Genomic DNA, 21,060 nt, shown 5'->3' with positions numbered 1-21,060 from the left:
GTAGAGAGAAGCAACGATGGTGGTTGAGGAAAAACTGAATGGCCTTGGGTTCTGCCTTACGTACTGATAACACTAAGCAGCACCGTTTCGTCCTTCCCACACTTTCTACAATGAGCTCCCTATTCTGTTATGTCATATATTCGCTATATTCTGATATATTCTATTACTAGAGTAATAATGCTAAAGCTGCTCTTCAAGTTCTGGAATTGGTGAAGCAGCACTTTCTTTTTCAGGGAAGGGAAAAGATTCATCTTGTTTCAGTATTTGTGTCACTGACTGGTATTTCAGTAGGGTCCAAGAAGCTTTCATCTGGATAGACCAAATTTCCTGAAAATGTTGAAAACATATTGGTTCCAAACCTCCCCCAAAACCACATGTTCTAGATTAAGCATGTGTTTGGGAGCTAACATCCTCCTTTCCCCAACTCCACCGTAGTCTGGCATTAATAACGCCGCACTTAAAAATATTTGAAAAGCCTGACATATCTCATACCCATGTGAGTGAAGTAAATATCATTACACCGGTTCTGTAAATGAAACAACTGGGTTTCGGAAGTTTGACTGAAATGGAAGGGTTGGCCCAATTTACATCAAAGGAGGTAGAAGATTCTTCATCGCTTGAAGCTGTTGAGCTTTTCTTTCTGCCCCTCCACCTTTAGTATTGGTCAAATAGAGACAGAGGGATCAATGAGAGGCTTAATGGGTAGGAATTCTTTAATTCTTGATCATCGTAATGGTTCCTGCAGGTCTTGATGTCTGCGAAAGTTGACGGGACTGGTTAATTCCCAGGCGTGGGTCAGGAACGGTAACATTTGAATAGCTGCTTTGCCCCTGGTTTGTTTGGGAGGCTCCAGGTGGCAGAGAATGTCCTTCCTGGAGAGGTGGAAAATTCTACGGCTGGAGGGCACTTGGTGGTCAGAGCTTTCTGTGGAGATGGAAACACCTTGTTGGGTTGGGTGGTCGGCAGGACTTAACAGCTGAACCTCAGAGCCTGGTTTTGTGCTCGGCTTCTGTTTCTTCTCCATGAATAATGGTGTCCCAACTTATGTCCAGGAACTCCTTTCAAATTCTGTTAGTTGGTGGATTTGGGCAGTATTCAGAGCTTTGTCTGAGGTTTAGCAAGTGGCCTCTTTGTTAAATGAGATGGCCAGCAGGGTTTGGAAAAATACACACATTTCCATAGCTGTTGAGAACAGTGATCATTTAAACCTAATATTCTTCTTCCAACTACAGCCAGAAGCTGATACTTTGAAGAAAAAGCTGCTATTTTTTTTTTTAGTACTCAAAGACAATATAGTTCTGAAAATATGCATGTTAGATAAGTCACATAGAGCTCCCCACTTCTGTTTTTGTCTTCAAAACTAGATGTTCATCTTGAATGTAGCTGTGGACTTAATGATTTCAGGTCAACTTATGCTTATTTTATGAATGAGTGAGAAGTGATGTGGCATTTGGGGAAGATGCTAACATCTCATTATTCAGCACAATTTTGTCTCTGATTCTGTTTGTAACCTGGGATAACTTCTCAGCACCTCCATCTTCTCAGTTGAGCTTGGAGGCAAAGCGGTGAGAATTTGAGAAAGTTCAGCAGCCTTCCTAGGTACTCATCCTTTGTTTGAATGATTTCTATACTGGTCAACCTTTTATAGGTTTTGTATAAAATAAGCGTAATTACAAAGATCTGTTCCCATCAGTAAACCCAGTTTGAACTGTTTTGCAGGAATTTAAACTATTTCTTGTTAATGCACACACACAACTAATAAGTGAACGCAAGGCTTTTTTAATATACTATTTATATCAGCATATGTCCTAAAGAAGTTTTTGATATTTTTGTATTTATAGTAAATCATAGCAGCGTGTAGCATGCAGAAAGAAAAATAGGGGGGGAGTGGGGAGTAAACTCCATTAATCTTTATAAGAGAAAACATGTCATATGTAATATCCTTGAGTTGCATCACCATCTGTTGTTTGTGGGTTTGGGGTTTTTTTCTGAAGCCCTTGGAAAGGATCCAGCAGATGCTGGGGCTGCAGGGGCTGGGGGCAAGAACCTGCTCCCTGAAGCACGCTTAGATGTCTTCTGCTGCTTGCTGGGCCACAGCTGTGGTTTTACACAACAAAAGCTCATCGGTTGCAAATATTTTCTTCATCCGCAGTGAGAAGTTTGCAGCTGAAGGGGCTCATCGCTCGAACCCGTGGCCATGGTGCTTCTGCTAGAGGTGGCGACTTGGCATTGCCGTTGCAGGTGCCTAGCTGGGTGGCTCTGGGGCTTTTATTATTATCTAGAGCTGTCTTTTCCTACCTGTACCTGTCCCTCAAATTTTACCATTATTGCTGGTTTTATGTTCCCTCCTTTTCTGTTACCATTCCCTTTTATTTTCGCATTAGCCGTGGAAAATCAGCTTTTGGAGAAGTCTAGGTCCAGAAGCCCAGTGTGCAGCATTGCTGCTCCGACGCCTTTCCTGGGGAAATCCCGTCCCGTGATGAAGAACTCGGCTGGCAGACGATGGAGCTGCCCTGAGTTATTACAGCAGGAGCCGGTGGGTTTTTCCTACAGGAAATCCAGTGGAAGAGATGATAAATTCTAGTGGAGGATCAGGTAGCTGGCTTAAACGTTTCAAGTCAGCCTTAGAGCTCAGTAGCTATGGCTTTAGTAGCTCGGCAAAAAATAACCTCACCACTTTCCAAAGGGGCCGATGAGCTTTTGAGGGACTTTCCAGCAGCGACCCTGAGCCAGAAGACCCTTCCAGCCCGTGCTGCTCCTTCTGGAGGTTAGAAGAAGCCTTCTCATTCCCAGCATCACGGTCCTGAGGAGCAGTTTGCACCCGTGAGGACACGCCAGAGCTGTTCTTCAAGCCCTAACGGGTCTTCTCCCGCCGTGCCCATCACCGTAGCCCTTCCAAGGGGTGTTCTTATCCCTTTCCAAGCACTGATGGCCAACCAGGCAAGCTCCGTTTGACCACTTCTTGACCTTCTGTGAAATTGTTCATATGTAAACTCATATTTCTGTATGTAGAGGATCAGGGTTTGAGTTTTTCACCCCCACCTTCTGAGTGGCATCAGTATTTTCCCATGTCTGCCAGGGCTGTTTCCACCGACCTGTTTCAGAATTGCGTTTCTGCCTTTCCTGGCCGTGTGACAGCAGCTCAGCATGTGCAGATGTTGTCCTCCATCTGAGGAGCTCCACCATCCAGCACAACAGTTTATTATTCGCTCTGTAGAAGTAATTTGTAGGACTGTGCATTTTATATGACTGAATCTCATTCCGTGCGTGTTGTTGTATCCTTCAAAGCCATCCAGCCTGTCCTCTCTGATAGCCCGGTCCTCTTCTGCATTAACAGTTCTTGTCACCTTGCCTCCCTCTGCAAAGCAAAGTTAAAATGAAGGGTTGAGTGGAGCTGACAGCTCCTTCGAGGACGGATTAGAGCCTAAGCATAAATTTAATTTCAGATGAAAGACAGGAAATGTAGAAGGGGATGGACCTCCGTAGGTCTGGGGTCTGGTTTGACCTCAAACACGAGCAGACAGCGTGTGGAAAGGAGGTGGGAGATAGGTTGGGTGGGTAGGGAGAAGTACAAAAGTTGAGTACAAGCAGATTTGGATGTAAAGAGCTACGCTTGGGTCGCTGTCGTGTTGAATACCAGTAGCCCAGACCACGAGCTTGATCTCTGGCAAGTTCCTAACAGATACTTTAAGGAGTTCATGAGGAAGACACACGATGTCAGGAAAGTGCAGAAGAACAAACCCGAGGTTGTTTTTATTGAGAAGGGAAAAGGGGCGTTGGGGAACAGCTGACGGTCAGGCTGCTCTCAGATAAATCCTCAAACGCCCTGAAAGCAGAGACGAGAGCAGTGTAGCAAACAGTGTTGATCAGTGGAGAATTCTTCAAGTCAAACCAATTGCCTTCTACGAGAACACGGCAGCTCCCGTGGACTCCGGAGCAGCGGTAGGTATCCTGTAACTTGCGGTTTTTTCCGAGGCTTTTGATGCTGTAGAGGAACACAGAGTGTGTGCCTGTAGTCTGCATCTTGGAGAAAAAAAATAAAAGTATATTCTCATAGATCTTCCTTGAAATCAAGTCATCTAATGTCTTCCATGAAACTAGACTAAAGAAAAGTGGGTGGTGTGAAAGGCTTTGAGACCAGCAGGAGGAGTGGGATGGCGAGATGGGATTAATGGAGTAGGAGAAGACTCTGGAAAGATTTAGGCTTGCCTAACTTGTAGGTATTTAACAACTAACAGCTAACCAGTGGGTCGTATGCATTCAACCGCCACAGCGTTTAACAGGCTTTATTGCTTAAATATTGGGCTGTGGCCTCAGAAAAGCATGTCAGAAAGGATCTTTTTTTTTTTTTTTTTCATTCTCTGCACATATGTGTTGGGACAACAGATATCAAGTGAAGTTTTCAAGCCTTGTGCCTCAGCACGTTTCGTGCCGAAGGAAATACAGACCTGATGTTTTGGTGGAGCTCTGCTTTCCAAACTCCATAAGAGGCTTTGTTACCGCTTTAGACTGAATTTAGGAAGGTCCAATGAGCTTACCATTTTGAGCAAAAATGAGGAAAATCCTGTTTTCTGGTGTGCGGGATGAACCTTCTGGCTCCCTGCTACAATTAAATTATCCACCCCTTCCTACTGGGAGACGAACAGATGCAAACCCCAGAGACTCAGAAGCTCCCAAGGCTAATAATATTGTGTTTTTTTCATGTCAGAAGTATTTTTTGTGTTTGTCGAAAGATTCACTTGCACAGCCGTAACATCTCTCTCTGCCGTGCCTGGAACAGATGCGTGTGTTGTAATATAGACTGTGAACATTGACATCCCATGTGGTTCTCATTCCTCCCATTCATCTTTGAAGCTAATTGGTTCCATCCATTTCAAATGTGTTTGGCTCGCCGCAGCTATTTGTACTTTCACTCTGGTTATGGCGCTAATGGTGTGATATATATAACATGAAATAAACTCTCGTGACTCCGGGGTCTGCAGAGACACATACACAGCACTTGCATTTTGCTTGCTGTGGTGTTTTGTTTGGTTTTGGGTTTTTTGGTTTTTTCGTGGGTTTTTTTTGTTTTTTTTTTTTTTTAATTATGTCCCCCAGACATTTTTTTTTCTCTTCACTGAAAATGTGATTAACTGGCTGGTGCCTAAGGTGAGAGTCAATGGAAATTGCCGGTGTGATCGTGGCTCATTCTGTGTCTTGGGAGCTCAGAAAATGCAAAAATAGGAGCCGGTCAATGTTTTCCAAAGATAAAAGGTTTCGCAGTTCATCTGCTGGTGTTTGGCTTCAGTGATGCTCCCTGTTGAGTTACTGGGACTGGTGTTGTTAGAAATCTGTGTCTGTCGTATCTGCATGTTTTAATACTGTGAATATATGGATTAGTAAAAAACCCCAGTAAATTAGCAGAAATAACAAATTAGGTAATACCATAATTTTCCCATGACTCAACAGCATAATGTAGATAAATTAATATTCCTGTTGAAAAGGCGTCAATAGGGTTATGGGGTATTTCTCTGGTCTTTCTCTCATCTGTCCATCCAGCCATGGGAACATGGCTCTTCTGTACTAATTGGTAATTTGACTTTCTCTTCCAGTGCTGACGCAAAGCAACCTCGTTACCTTTCATTCATTATAAGCTTGTCTTAGCTAACAGTGATTTCAATCTTCAATGTGTGTTTCAATGCAGATTTTAGAGGGATTTCACTGATGAACAGCAAGGGAATATTTGGGAATTTTTGCAGTTCATTCCCATCCCTCGTTAATTTTTGAGGAGGCAATGGAACATGTTTCACACTTCAGCTTCTGCTCAAAAAGTCATGTAGTTTCTCAGCTTCAGTCTACATATCGTCACTTCTTGCTAGGGAGGTGTGTATTCTCATCATTTAAACAAGCCAGTTCATACTAATTCTTCGCTTTGGGGTTTTTTTTTAGTATTTTGTTATTTTTGAACAATGTGGCTCACAAGTATTTGGGTTGCTGCTCTCAGCTGAGTCACATTAACTTTCTTCTAACCTGCACTCATCAGGAGGTCAAATGCGTCAGCTTTAAATGTTAAGCTGGGCAATTTCAAGCAAACAGAGAAAATTCCCGTACAGCTGCACAGACCACAAATGCATCCATTGAGAAATAATTTGCTGTGCAGGGATAGCATTTTTAAATGGTTTCTGTTGAGTCTCAGGATTTCTGCCGTCTGAAGGTTTGACAATGTCGTACTTCCATCAGCGACCTATGGCAAAACGCTGAGCCGTGCTCAGCAGAGCTGGAACTAAACTGGTACCTGAGATTAAAGCTCTGGCTTAAGGGGGAAGAGCATCTGTCACCTGAGCTTTGCCGTTGGTTTAACTCATCTTTGCAATGAGGAGGGGAGGTGCCCACCAAAACTCGCTGACTTTCATTAGACCAGCCGTGGGTTGCTTGTTTGAGAGGAGGTAAAACAGATATAGGTCCTGGTAAAATTGTTATACAGCAATTGTTTGTAGAAAACGGAAAATTCTACCTTTTTTGGCTTAGTGGCTTTGTTGCCACTTTTGTTCCAGCTCCGGAGAGGCACCCTCAGGGTTGGTGGGTGCTGGTGGCAGCGGGGATTTCCTAAGGTTAAACGATCGCTGAATTTCACTGATTTTCTATTTTTTCCTTTGTAGGTCCAAGTTCAGTTAAAAACAAGAAAAAGGGTAAGTTTGAGTTTGAATTCAATTTCCTTTCCCATGCCTGTGTTACCCGGCTGCGAATTCTCTTTAGCCAACGTGAAGGAGACCCAAAGAGAAGGTTCTGTCTCTGAGACGGGCAGGGATTGCAGCAGAGCAGCATCGGCGCTTGTTAAAGCCTTCCCTAAAAGCTCCAACAAGTTAATTACATTGCACGGACATAATTCTGAAGATGCTATAATTAAATAGTTCAGTGGAGTTGAGTCACATACCAGCTCTTGGGAGCCATTTGCCCAAACAGCTTCAGGTTTCCTCCCGGTCCCACTGAGTGGGTTGGGGTCTCCTTCAGACCCACCAAAGTCAACGTTGATACGCTCAGCATCTCACTTACGGTTGCGTATTAACCTCAGAAGGATTATTTTGTGTGTTGGTATTTTGTCTGACTTTCTTATGTTCCTCAAGCTGTTTGCAGTGGGTAGTTGGGTATTTTTTAAGATGCGTGTCGATGAGTTGTTGTGATTTAGGTTATTCGGGGGGCAGCCCTGTGTTTCCGTGGGCTGTCTGATGGTGCAGGAGTCCTGGGGAATGCTCGCGCTCATGCACTTACTTGCCACCAGGAACTAAAATGAGTGAAAGGATCCAAATTGCTTGTACGTGTGAGTATAAACATATACTCACATGTACACACACACATGGATATTATACACTGGCATAAGTTACTGTCAGCGTATGCATGGCATCTGTATACAACCTTTACAGCACGGTGACGTTACACACGTGGCCGTCGTCTTTCTCTATTCAAGCATGGACAGCTTAGGACACAAATCAATCAGATTCTCTCATTCTATGACTCTATAAAATTCTCCTCAAAAATACGCTGCAGCATTGATTTCAGGGAAGCACAGTCGCGTTACCCATTTTCGCTCCTTGGAGCCATCAAAGCGCTACTTCAGTAGCACATCCCATCCCTTTTAATCCTTGGATACAGACTCTAAATTTACGGCTGAGACGTTGAGACAGGCCGCAGTCAGAAACTTAGTTTATATTTACCCTCGAAAGCAGCATGAAATTTTATGTTTGAGAAGTTTGTCCTAGCAAAACTCTGAAACCCTAAACCCGTGTTGAATCAGCTGAACTAATAACAAATGATGGCTGCGGTCTTTGCAGCAATTCTGGAGTAGCAGGGGGATCTCACAGCGCTGTATTATATACAGCTGTAGCGCCGTATAAAATAGTTTAATTTTATGGTATTGTCACGTTTAATTTTTTTCAGAATTAGAGCATATTGTTTGGCAAATGATGATTAAGGAAAACTTACTGGTTCTGCCTGCTTTGAGTTTTGGAGCCTGCCTGGTGCATGTGGCTAAAGACGGAGACTTGGCAAGCTGGGCCTTGGGTGCTGCTGGGCCTGGGGTCTCCTCCGTTAGCAGATGAATCGAAAGCTTTGTATTTACTGAATATCTTATTTTTTTGCCTTGTGACTTCAATAAGTGAGGTCCCATCAATGCCAAAAAGTAGACGAAATTACTTGAAGGAGCGGGAATGCACAGAAAATACGCATCCCTGTGCGGCATCCGAATGATGTGCGATTGTTTTACTGCTAAACGAGCAGCTCGTTTAGTAGCAGCCCAGATTTCTGAGACAGATTAGTTAAACCAGCTGTAATGTGGATCCCCCTTGGGAAGGAAAGCAAGGAGTGACAGCAGCAGGATTCGACTGGCTGCGTGCGACCCTGCTTTCGGATGGCCCAGACCGGAGGGGATGCGAATGAGAAGAATTCAGCAAGTGTGCTGTGGGAGAAATGGGTCAATAATTTCCAAAGCGTGTCATTAACCCGAGGACGAGCAGAACTGCTGGATCCGAGGAGGGGCTGGCTTGTTGCCAGCGCAGATTTGAAGACACGGCTGCTAATTTGGGTGGAAATTCTGCTGTGAATGATTTGTCCCCTTAAGTTTGTAGGATGCCAGGATTGCTTTAATCACTTTAACTTAGTTTTCTGCATGTCGAAACTCAACCGCACAATTGTCCTATGCTGATTTCCATGTGCCCTCGCTCATAGCCGTCGAGAGATTTCCACTTCTGCGCTGACTAAAATAGATGGGTTTTTCTTACAGCGTTGTTCCATGACAAAGATGGATAGTCAGTAGAGAAACAAGTACATAAATGTACTCAGAAACCATTCCAATAACCATTATTTCATATCCTGTCTGCTGCTGTCGTCTAAAAAAGTGTTTAATTCTGTCCTACAGTGGACTTTGTTTCAGCAATTGAAGCAATTTTGTGCCGTTAATAAAGCTCTTTGACATAAAAGCTGTGACAAATCTGCATTTTAAAAACTGCACCAAAAGGACATCATTTCTATCGGGGATCTGGAAAACTGGGAGAGCACAGGTCAGGCCTTCCCTGCAGGAAGTCCGCTCTGGATATGTCTGATAAGAGCCTTTAATTACATTGGTTGTGCTGTTTCTCATTCTGGGACCGCGTGGTGAGCTGCATTTGAGGAATATGGCAATTCCTCCTGAGTGGGTTAGTCCATCCAGAGCCCAAAATGCACAATTAATTATTCAGAGGAGCCGTAGCATCGGAGCCCTTGGTGCACATTGAGCGCATCCTGCTGGCCCCATAGCGACGTGGGATCCCTCCCATTGCTGGAAGGAGCCGCAGTTCAGCTCGGAACTGCCCTCTGGAGGCATCTCCTCCTCAGACAGGAGATCAGGCCATGGCCCTTATATCCTAATGTATACGTACATCCCAGACGGTTGGATGCTCGTCCTTGCCTCTGCCCTCCAGCCAGCAAACAGGCATCCCAAATTTTCTGCTTTCCTCGTCCCCAGGGCTTTCCTGTAGGTCAAAGACCTCCGCAGGCTGAGCGTGGGGTGAAACTAACGTTTGACCTTCTGTTTTTCAGGTAAGAAGGCTGGTCCTCCAGGGCCCAATGGTCCCCAAGGGCCGCCAGGTCCTCCTGGGCCGCAGGGCCCCCCCGGCATTCCCGGCATCCCCGGGATTCCCGGCACAACCGTGATGGGACCACCCGGCCCCCCTGGCCCGCCAGGCCCTCAGGGGCCTCCTGGACTGCAGGGCCCCTCAGGTAACCGCTGTCCCTCTCAGCTCAGAGCCCTGGCGCGTCACGGGGACGCGGGAGATGCCGCGGCGGCACAATGATGCGCAAATAAATAAAAAAGCTCCGGTTTTCCATGTGAGGACAGCGGAGGGTCCGAACGTGGTGGTGCAACATCCTTGTGGAGGACTCGGGTGTTACTGGGCTGGTCCTTGTGCCCACGGGGTCACGAGAGGAGCCGAAGTTGTGCAGCTCTGTGGGCTGCATGGTGGGGTTTAGGGTGCTGGTTTAGGGCGCGATGCTGTGGGCGAGGTGGTACCTGTCAGCAGAGGATGCGGAGAAAGGAGCAGCAAAGACCTGCAGAGCCTCGGTTCCTCTTAAGCATCCCACCGAAATCTGACCGATTTCTGGGTGTGCAAAGTGGCTCTTCCCGGCTCTTCCCTTCCTCTTAAGCTGACGCAAAGCCTAGCTTTGCAGCGGGTCCAGGAAGGGTGACGCTTAGCACAGCTGCTAAGCCAGCCCAGGAACCGCACGACTTGCCTCCCGTACCAGCCAGATGAAAAGAGGGTTTTCTCCTGCAATTCTTAGTTTCATTTTTCATTGTTTCTTTGTGTCTGCACCATATTGTTTCTCCATGGAGTCATGTGCCAATTATTTTGTTAAAGTCCCTGAAGTTAATAACTCTTTAAAATGCAGAAGTTCACATCAGTGTTGTTTGTTATATATACATGTATGAACAGTCCAGTATAAAAAAATGTATTTTCACAGAAATCAGGACTATTACCCTATAGCTCACATGGCTCTCAGAGGAAAACTTGGTTGACTTCTGAGTTTTATATCTCAGAAATTGCCAACGCAGAGGCCAGGAGCAGCATGAGGTCCTCAGCACTCCGGAGTGCTGCCCACAGGCATCTCCTCTTAATAGAGATTTGGCTCTCGGAGAAAAGAGATTTCAGCGTGCAGCTTGAATGCAATGAATGACCTGAGCTACTGCGGAGCGAAACTTGTAGTCTTTGCAGCCAAGAGGCTTTATTGGCACTGCCGATCAGGAAAAGGGTTGTGCAATTTGTCCTTCTAGTGGAAACTGGTCAAATAGCTTTGGGAATTTTGATGTTAGACAGAAATGTAGGAATAAAACAGGAAAAAGTAAGATGAATCTTCTTCTTGCTTGTGTACTTTTTAACATTAAGCTGCACCTTATACCACCGGTGCTGTCCTCCTTCTATTAAAAATGGGGATTTAATGGTTATTATGGGGTAAAAGTTTTATTTATGGGAGTGTTTACTGCAGCTCTTTCAAGCTTCCCCTTCAATGATGTGAAATTGCATTTTACAGGTGCCACAGACAAGGCCGGCTCCAGAGACGTCCAGGTTGGTTGATCATCTTTCAAGGGAAAAAAAACCCAGCTTTGGCTGGATTTTTGTAAACATCACCAGCTATGTTTGCTAATGTTGTGTTCGATGGTATAGCTCTGAAACAAAAAGACCTCCTTTCTGCATGTGCTAAATCAGAGTGACTACCTGAGCTCACCCTTTTTATTGCTCAAAAGAAAGCTCTGGATATCTGGTTTGGGCTTCTCACCTCTTTTCCAGCACTTAACCATGTTGTTGTCAGCTGCTGTGATATTTTTTTTCGTTTATGAAAAGCATTAATAATCTCGGGGTGCTGTTGTGCCTCTGTACTGGTCACAGGGCTGTGGGGTGTGTGGAGTGACCGTCCCATGGCACAGCGTTTCCCATTAATTTGTAATCCCTCCGGTCTCGTTTGCAGCCAGCTGTGGTCCACCTCCAAGGCCAAGGCTCAGCCATCCAAGTGAAAAATGGTAAGGATCCCATGATTTTGGCAGTTCCTTTTCAGTAAGCCCATCCTGCACCCCTAGCCTTGTCTCTGGGTCTAAGTCCGTCCTAAAACATGTCCCTGTTGTCCCTGCTGTTGGCCTCCCCCGTCACAGGCTGGTTCTCCTGCCCAGAGCCCCTCAGAGGAGTCTCCTCTTGAGTCTCCGTCCCCATTTCTCCTGTGTTTCTATTTATCTCCTGGATTATCCTGTGCATCCCAGTAATTCTGTCCTGCTGAATCTCCCTTCTTGACCCCCAGATACACGGTGTGCCTCTCCCAACCTGCCATTGTATCACAGTTTCCCTCGCTGGCCAGGCTTCTTTCCCACTCGATTCTATTTTAAGCCCTCGGTGTATCCTTTTCCTGTCTCAGCCCTGTTAGCCTGTGTTTTTCTCCAGTTTTCCCAGTAATTTATGGCAGGGGAAGGCACAGCTGTAGTGGGAGGGCACAGAGGTGCATGGCCACCAGTTCCTCCCTCATTACACTGAAATTTCGTGCACACGCATCCTCTGTGGTCCCTTGTGCATCTCTGCCCCCACCAACCTCCTTCAAGCCTCTAAGCTCAAGTCGTGCCGAGCCGTTTCACATCCACAGGCAGCTCTTTGCTCTCCTCCTTCCTCCCCGCATCCCTCTCCAATTTCTGCTCGAGTTTCTGCTCTTCTTGCCAACAGCTGGGTCTCATTCATTAGCTGCTGCTCACGATGTCTGGGCTGTGTTGTCCCCTGCATCATTGCAGGGGGGTTGGACTAGATGATCTTTAAAGGTCCCTTCCAACCCCAAATATTCTATTATTCTGTAATTCACACCGTGCAGCTCCCCGGGGAGCGTGGGCAGCAGCTTTCATGTGCGTCCCCCCAGGGGCTGGGGCAGCAGGGACAGGGCTGTGGGACCCCTGCCCACATTCTGCTGCCCACCGCTTCTGTTCGAAAGGCAATTTTCTCTCTTTCAGCAGACGTGAGCTGTGATTTTGCACGGTCAGCAACTGTGCTTCCAGCAGGGTGGGGGAAAGCTCCCCAAAACAAAAAAGGAACAAAATGAGGGGAAAGATGCTGCTTTGCTCAACATTCAGAAAGTAATTATCCCTTTATTAATGGGAAGCCTGGATGTTGACAGAGCGTACGCTGCTCCCTGAGAGTGGGAATTGCCCTGTGAGGGTCCTTCCCTGCTGCTCGGGAACAATCTGACGCCGTGAGCCATTAATTCTGTCCAGCTGGCTGGTGTGCAACTGGGGCAGGGAGCTGGGGAGCAGAGGAAGGCTGGGAGGAGAAGAATTGGATTTGCTAAAACAAGGCACCTACAGAGAACGGCTTTGTCCTCAGCTCGTAGCAAAGCATGTCCTCTGGATCGGCTCGTTGGCCCATCCAGAGAGTAGAAGTCCGCTCATGTTGTCAGTTATTCCTCTGTCCCCAGTGCCAGAGGACTGGTGGTGGATCTATAAACCCCTGACTGTGCTGAGGACCCCAGTTAGGGGTTAATGGGGTGCCACGTGGTGCAATTTCATACTTGCTTGCTATTTTGGCTTTTAAACCCCTAGGAAATGTAATGACAAAGCATGTGTTAAAACAATGCTAGGTACAAAGTCAAGAATGCTGAAGTCAAGGAATACCAGAATTAAAATCCATTGTGTAACACCAACCTCCATGCACATACGTGTTCTGAGAGATGGTCTAGTCCCATAGTTGAACATGATTTTTTCCATAATACTGTCAGCTCTTTTCCCTCAAGGACTAGTGTTTTTCTAGGGATGATTCCAAGGCTTAAAGTAAGGGTGAAGCACATCATGAGCACATCCTCCTGCCCAGCAGCACTGGGAGGGGTCGGACACATTGGCCACGGGTGGTCCCGTTCCCATAAGGACAGGAATCACCCTTCTCATCCTAGTCTTGTCGTGGTCTTCAAGGATGTTCCTGTTGATGTAGTCTACAGCACACCATCTGTTGAAGCTCCACTTTGTTCAGTGTGGAAATGAGGTGTGGGGAGGCGAATGAACGAGATGAGAAGTAGAGGAAGAGATTTAATGGTCTCAAGGCTGGGGGATGTCAGCTGAGGATCTTTCTGGGAGAACTGGATCCTGGTCCTGCTTCTGCTGCAGAGTTTTTTCCGTGATACCAGGGAAGCTGCCAGGAACAAAGCTTTTGCAAGGGCCATGAACAGATGCTCTTCAGGAGGCACCTGAAGAAGTGCTGTTAAAATTACAGTTGCGATAACTCATTTGTGATCTGTGGCTGAACACAGGAAAATAGTGCGAAAAATCAGCCCCCGGCCTCTCAGGTGAACTAAGAAAGCTTTGCAAGTACCTTATAGTACTGGCGTTGATTTGCATGTGCTGGGGTGTCTTTGCTCTGGAGTGGGGATGATACCACTTACTTTTGATGGGAACCCATTTTCAGGCCTTGTAAAACACTCAAATATGATAATAAGCTCAGTTTAGTGTCAGGAGGAGGCAAGCCAGTCGGTACCAGCGCTGGGGATGAACATAGTGTAGTACAAAAGGCCGTACGCCTATTTTTCAAGGATGAGAACTCTTGACGAGGACAAGTAGAGATGCAAATCAGTTGTGCTGCACACTGAACAAAACGGGTGTCCACCCGCAAGACGTGGTGTCATTGGAGCTATAGAGAGGCATCCAAACTAATGCACCGTAGCCTTTAATTCTGGGATTTTCTTACCAAGTCACTTGACTTTTCAACTTGAGTCTGTGCCAGCCGTTGTGTATGAAACCTTGACAATGTGACTGTATTTGTGTGCTCCTGCGCTATTCCTTCTGACGGGTACTGAGTGACTGCCGTTTTCTCATACTGAGATCTTTCAGGTGGAGTCCTCAATGACTGGTCTCGCATCACTATGAACCCCAAGGTGTTTAAGCTGCATGCCCGCAGTGGGGAGCTGGAGGTACTGGTGGACGGCACATACTTCATCTATAGTCAGGTAGAAGTGAGTACGGTCCTAGGCCTAACTCCTATTCTTGTGTTCCAATGGAAGCCTTGCATGAAACCACGAGAGGGCTCCAGACCACTAGCAAATGCCAAGAAACTTGTATGTACTTTTAACCGCTTCGTGCTCTAGGAGATGTGTGTCGGAGGAGGACGTTAGAGTCGCGAAGGGCAAGGTCTCACGTTTCGCCGTGACACCAGCTGCGAGAGATTAGTTACCGAAACACAGGCACCCAGCCACATCCCACATGCTACCGATGCTTTTTTTTTTTTTCCCAGTCCTCCGTATTTTCTGTGCCCATCTAAACCTCCTTGCAGAACAAGGGTCCCAGCAGGACGCTAGGCTCCGTGCTTTAAAAGAGATGTAAGAACCAAAACCCTGCCAACTGGCGATCCTTGCGAAGCCATGTCACTCTTTGTAAGCGTAGGACACTCGGCCCTGGGTGGCTTGGCCAAACTCCAGCCCAGGTAACTCCGTTTTGCCTCCACCTTCATGTAGCTTCAGCCCGACACGATGAGCCAGCAGCCACATCGTGCAGTGGGATGGCCCAGCTGCTGCTTTAGCTGGTATCAATGACGGATGTACAGACCTGCTTCTGTAAAATGGGCTAAACAAAGTAATAAATTATTATGATGTAGTATACAGCTAATTAAGACGTCATTTCCTCTCCCCGTTCAAGTAAAATGCAGGAGATGGGCACTGTTCCCAGTGTCTTGCACATCTCTGAGCAGAATTGCTGAGCCCCGTGGATTATGAGCCGTGGAGCTCTCCCCGTCCAGGGCAGGCAGGGCGTCCACCCACCCATGGACTGAAAAACTGTCCGGGTTCTGGGGCAGATTTTAGTCATACGAGAGAGTTTCTTTGTGGCAACCACAATTAAGCAACTTCCACCTTGTTTCAGGCCTCTGATATCGTCTCCTGCTCATGATTTGCCTCTGTTCAGTCGCCAGCCCCACTGGGACTGTTCCGGGTCGGATCAAGTGTGGAGGGAGCTGCTCTTCCATGGAACTGCTTACCTGCCTGGTTTGGATGGGGACAGGAAAAATAACTCCGCGTGGGCCGAAGTATAATTATTTCCCCAAGTGCTTAATGCTAATTGCTGGCCACAACATTGTACCTCTGAAGCTTTTGTCACTTGTAGTCCCTCAAGCAAAAAGGGGACTCAGTTTTGCGCAGCTTCTGTGGTCGCGGGGTGTAGACTAAGAAGAATTAGCAGGTGCACCCAAAACGGCTGGTTTTCTTCTAGCGGGAAGACACAGCTCCCGGGGGGTGACTCCTCGTTGGGCGGGTGTTTCTCAGGCATCTCGCAGTTCTTCAGAATCAGTGTGTGGGAGATGGTGAAGTAACGAGTGATGGAGTTGTGCACTGAGGCGCTAGATCGCAGAGTTAAATCAGCGCGAACGCTCCAAGGTCATTTCCTTCCGAGCTCTGGAGGTTGGGAAAGTGTTTTCCCTGTAATAGTTTATGCCTTTGAAAGCACCTCGAGTCCCATTGCAAAGAAGGCACCTCCCAGTACATCTTAGGGCATTTTTGATGGCAACACTAAAGGAGGCTCATGGGACCCAGGAAGCAGGACTGGACAGGTAAGTGAAAGAGGACTTCAGTTAAAATATTTCTGTTTGTTTGTTGGATGAAAAGCTGTTCATAGCAGATAGGGTTGTCTGCGCATTTTTGTAACTGGGCCTGTGCAGGTTTGTAATTTTTTTTCCTGCAATAAGCAGGGTCTAAAGCGAGGATTTGTAGCTCAGCCTTAGATACATGGATTTGCGGACACTTGCATGCTTGTGTGAGTATGAAGCAGAAGACAGAGTTTCCTCGTGTTTGGTTGGCTTGGGGTTCTTCTGCCTCGAACAAGTCAACCTCCCGTGGTATAGGTGTCCAGGGCCAAGGAAGGGATTGTTAGCAGAGGGAAATGTCAGTGTACACACTGAAAGGAACGCAGACTTGTTCCATGTGCACAAAACCACTCCCTAATACCTTTCCTCTTCCTGCTTCACATCAGGTATACTACATAAACTTCACAGATTTTGCCAGCTACGAGGTAGTGGTGGATGAAAAGCCCTTTCTGCAATGCACTCGGAGTATCGAGACCGGCAAGACCAACTTCAACACCTGCTACACGGCCGGGGTCTGCCTCCTCAAAGCCAGGCAGAAGATCGCTGTGAAAATGGTCCATGCTGACATCTCCATCAACATGAGCAAGCACACAACCTTCTTTGGGGCCATACGCCTAGGAGATGCGCCAGCATCCTAAGATGAACTCGGGCATGTCCAAGGAGACTCGCAGAACTGCACCGTGCTGCTGTTCATAAGCGTTATCAGTATTTCAGGGGGTTCTGTAATCCGGCCATAAAGAAAACTGATCCAGAGCTATTTATTCCTATATGTGAATGCAGGAAGCACAATTGTCTTCCGTGACTTGCATGGAGACTTGGATCAAAAAAAAAAAAAAAAGCGTTGTGAGGAAGAAAGGCTGTTGTGTCTGCCTTGTCTCAGTATTTCAAGTATTACTGCACTGATGTTCTGCTCTGTGATCTTCACCGAGGCTTGTTGGGAGCGGTGTGGGTCTCTGCTTTCATGTTGCACTAGCAAGAGCATCCCAGGCAGTCGCGGGAGAAGCCAGACTCGTGTCCACCGTGTCCTACCCAGGTGTTCCTCCTTCTGCACACTAACAAAAGGCAAGAAAAAGGGAGAAAGTGGGGGGATTTCTGGTTTTCTGCCTTCCCAGTCCGAACTGGGGTGCGGAGGGAGGGGAACAGGACGGGGCCGGGGGTGTTTATGTCCATCCTTGGAGCGCGAGCGCAGGCGGCGAAGCGCCCGGACCGAGAGCGTGGGATGGGGCTGCGAAAGCCGCCGGTGCGAGGGGAAGGGGAATGTTTCGGGCTTAGCATGTGGGAAGCTGCCCCCACGCCCCAGAAATCACAGCGTCCCAAAGAAAATGCCGGTTACCGGTTCCAGAGCCTCCACTATTTTCAGCTCCTGCCATTGCCCCAGAGGTGTGCCTTGCCCCAACGGGGGCTGCCTTAAAGTACTGCTGCTGTTAATGCCGGGTTGTGTTTTGTTGTTGGGTTGGTTTTTTTTTTTTATGTCTTTCTAATTAATGTTTTGCAAACCAGATCACATTTCTACAGGCTTTACCAAGCCGCTTAGAGCAGGCACAAGTACTTGTGGAAACACTCTGAAGAAGTTTGTCATGTTTAAGAATAAAATTATTCAAACAGGATTTTTTTTTTCTGTTTTAATAGCAACTGTCCTGCTTTTAGATGTGGTTTTTGTCCTTCCTCTCCCCACCCCTTTCCTTTTGGCACCCTTCTACCTAAAACACTCTAATAAGTGGTGATGGAGTCTTTAGCAAAAAAAAAAAAAAAAGTATTTTAAAAGCCTGGTCCAGCATGAACTCACCACTTTTTCTTTTCTCTGAGCCCTGCTGAGTCTGGTCATAACCCGATTTCTGGTGACTAATAGAAGAGCTGGGACGCTATTGTTTCTTTTGGCTTCTTGAGCAACTCTCTCCCGTTACCTCCCTTCAGCTGGGGAGACCTGAAGCTATAAGATGTGCTGGAGCTGAGGAAGAGGCTGAAGCGATAATTGCTCTTTTGTGTCGTGCCTTGGGTTGTGCTTGGTCGCATTGTTGTTTGTTTTGGTTTGGTTTTTTTTAACCAGATTTCTTTTCAGAGCATTTTTTTTTTCTTTAAAAAGTAAGGGGGGTAGTGAAATTCCAGCCTATGTAGCGAACGGGACAAAGTCCCAAACCGATGCCTTGGTGATGATGAGCTCCATCTCCAAGCAGAGGTGGCTCAGGATTGTCACCTGCGGGGACGAGGGACGTGTCCCAGCCCTGTGCTGGAGTGACAGAAGGGTCCAGCCTGGCCGGAGCGTTCTTGGCTCCATCACTTTTCTCTGTCCGTAGCGAGTGATCTCGCTTGCCAAGTATTGCAGTTATTGAGAGATAAATATTTCTTGGGGGCACCCAGCTTTGGCTACGGCCTCGCTATTCACAGGAGGCGTGCAGTTTGTAAAATAACTGCATGAAAAATTGCCTGCTATTCCTTTTTTCAATATGTTCTCCTCCTTTCTAGCCTTAACACGTTGGACTAGCAAGAGCCTTAGGGGCACTTACCCGGTCTTTGTGGTTTCTTTCCTTTAAAATGGATTAAGAAGGACATGTTCCTCTGACAAGAATGAGTCGGGACAACTGTGTATAGTTGAGAACATGAAGCAAATCATTAACAGAATTGCTTTAGAATACAGCCTGAGCAGCGAGACCTAGGGGTAAGCATAAATAAGGCGGTGAGTCGGGAGAGCGCGGTGGATGGAGTTTGCATTCCTTGTCCCCCGCTGCCGGGATGTGGGACGTGCTCCCGGCTCCGGCTGCGGGCAGGGGGAGGCAGGGGGAGAACCTCGTTTCTGTAGAAGCCCCACACGTCGCTGTCGAGTTCCCTCGCTGGGTCTGCCCGGGATGCGGGAGGAGAGCAGGAGGGATCGGGTCCTGCCTCCCCCGTCGCCGAGGTGCTGACGGGCTCGTTGTGATGTTTGCATTGCGCCAAAGCTGGGTGGAGCTGAGCTGGAGACGTGGAGTTGGACATGGAGTTGGAGGGCAGAGAATACCTGATGACAGCTGGTGGCCTTCGTACGAGAGCGTGTTCATCCCTGGGATGAGCAGATCACCAGTCCTTTAGCAGCCGTGGAGAGTCTTTATACTTGAAACCCTTCGGCCTCTCTAGCAACGAGTCCTCATTAGTGAAGTATTCCAGCACAGGTTACCCAGGCTGTAGCGTAGCTTCTTCTGGATGATGCTTCTGCAGATGGTGTCCCACCACCTTTGGTGCCTCTTGCCCTTAATAGGAGCCGAAAAGGCCTGGAAGCAGCTCCGAGGGGTGGGAGGGGGATGCATACGGGAGGCTTTAACACACCCCAGCAGGAACAGGGCCTTGCTCTGGTCTTCCCCTCTGATGTCTGTGAATTCTGATGTATCTCGGTTCCTGCTCTGGTTGGGGAGCTGCTTCATTTCCAGACAAAGGTCTGCGTATCTGACACGGTGGACACAAAACCAGCTTTCCCGTGTGCCAGCCGTCCTCTCCAGCGGTGCTTTGGCCTCTGCTCCTACCTACATGCCTTGGCTCTGCTGCCCAACCTTCGGCTGGGCTCCAGCTGCAGAAGTGTTGCAGGCAGCTCGTGGGTAGATAACGCATTGTCAAACCCTTCTCCCTCCCCAGCTCCTCTGTACAGAGACAGTTTCTAGGGAAGCCAGCTCGGCTGTGGTGTTCCGGGCCCTTTTTGAGGGAAGGATTCCCTTCAGTAAAGGCTTTAAGTCATGGCTTCCTACCCAAAACTACCTGGCCCTTGCTTCCCTCCAGCGCCTTTCCCACCCAGGTCAGCAGTTGTGGTCTCCCTGCCACCCCCTGTCCCCATCTGGGGACTTGGCATCATCCTTCCACTGACTCAGGAAAGGGCACCTGAGCAGCCTGGGAACGGAGATGACCAAAATGCGTTGGCTTGTTCATGGTCCTTCCCCTCTTCCCAGTAAGAAGCAGAGCACGGGGTGTCCTTCCCCGTCCCTGCGGGCTGGTGGCACCTGCCCTGGCTCCTGTCCTGGCACAGGCTTTGGGGGACAGGGAAGGGACCACCCACCCCCCAGCCATCCCTCCCAGGCTGGGGTGAAGCCTCTGGGTCCCCAACAAAAGCAGAATGGGAGAGGAGCCGTGGGAAGAGACACGACTCCTCCGTTCCCCGTTAAAGCTGCACGGTGATAGACTCATGATGCTGTTTTGTGCTTCAACATCTTTATTCCAGACACTATCTGTATATAAAATATACATAATGTATATAAATTAGGATGTAAGTTTATGTAAATTGTCAATATTTTCTTTGCAAATAAAGCTCTTTTTCCTGATCTTGGTGTTCTGGGTGGGACTTCCCCAGCCAAACCAGGAGTTTCTGTGGCAGGTCTTTTGATGGTGCTTGTGTGGTGGGACGTGGCTGAAAGGCAAAGCGTCCCCATCCTTCGGGGACTATTTGAGACACAGCCACTGTGGCCGCTGATGCAAGAGGCCCCGGTCCCCTGGTCGGGCTCAGAGCTGCTCAGCGTCTGCCCTTCCCAATCCACTACAGTCGGGGGAAAGCACAGAAAACAGCATTGCTGTCACCATATATATTGGGAAGGAAATATGGATTTGATGCACGGAGATAACCAGGTACGCTTCTGCCTCCTTAATGCCCAGACTGGGAGTGAGGGTCTGTCACCCCCCAGTACTGCTGTGACATTGCGCAGGTGCCTGTATCCTGCCTTCGCCCTGCTGTTATTCGTCCCATGTTTTGGAGATGTGAAAGCTTTTGGGGGAACAGAGGCATCTCTCCTTGATGAACCCCTCTGGAATGTGGGAGCCAGCTTGGAGGCCAGGAGAGGCAAGAAGGACGGGATGCTCCAGGATGCGCAGGAGCCAGTCTCCCTGTTCATGCTGTGTGACTCATTCCGCCTGCGGCACCGTCTGTGAAAAGCCTCTGGGTATTTATGTGCAGGGTCCTTGGATGGCTCTCAGTCCGTGAAAAGCCTCTGGGTGTTTATGTGCAGGGTCCTTGGACGGCTCTCAG

The 21,060-nt window shown here is 47.8% G+C and overlaps 1 protein-coding gene across 2 annotated transcripts in view; it reads left to right on the top strand.

Annotated features, from left to right (window-relative positions):
- EDA (ectodysplasin A) overlaps positions 1-20,322 on the top strand; it is a 73,484-nt gene extending 53,162 nt beyond the window's left edge. The window contains exons 3-8 of one of the 2 annotated variants that reach the window (XM_065643561.1): positions 6,639-6,668; positions 9,550-9,729; positions 11,035-11,069; positions 11,470-11,521; positions 14,339-14,463; positions 16,472-20,322. In XM_065643561.1, the coding sequence (XP_065499633.1) occupies positions 6,639-6,668; positions 9,550-9,729; positions 11,035-11,069; positions 11,470-11,521; positions 14,339-14,463; positions 16,472-16,723 (674 nt within the window). In that variant the 3' untranslated portion in view covers positions 16,724-20,322. Of the gene's footprint in view, positions 1-6,638; positions 6,669-9,549; positions 9,730-11,034; positions 11,070-11,469; positions 11,522-14,338; positions 14,470-16,471 lie in introns of both variants that reach the window. The other variant, XM_065643560.1, reaches the window with a different exon arrangement.
- The last annotated feature ends 738 nt before the right edge of the window (positions 20,323-21,060 follow it).

Source organism: Caloenas nicobarica, chromosome 12 (genome assembly GCF_036013445.1).
Source record: "Caloenas nicobarica isolate bCalNic1 chromosome 12, bCalNic1.hap1, whole genome shotgun sequence".
NCBI lineage: Eukaryota > Metazoa > Chordata > Aves > Columbiformes > Columbidae > Caloenas > Caloenas nicobarica.
Note: the sequence above shows the minus strand (reverse complement) of the source record. Positions and strands in the feature narration are given on the sequence as shown.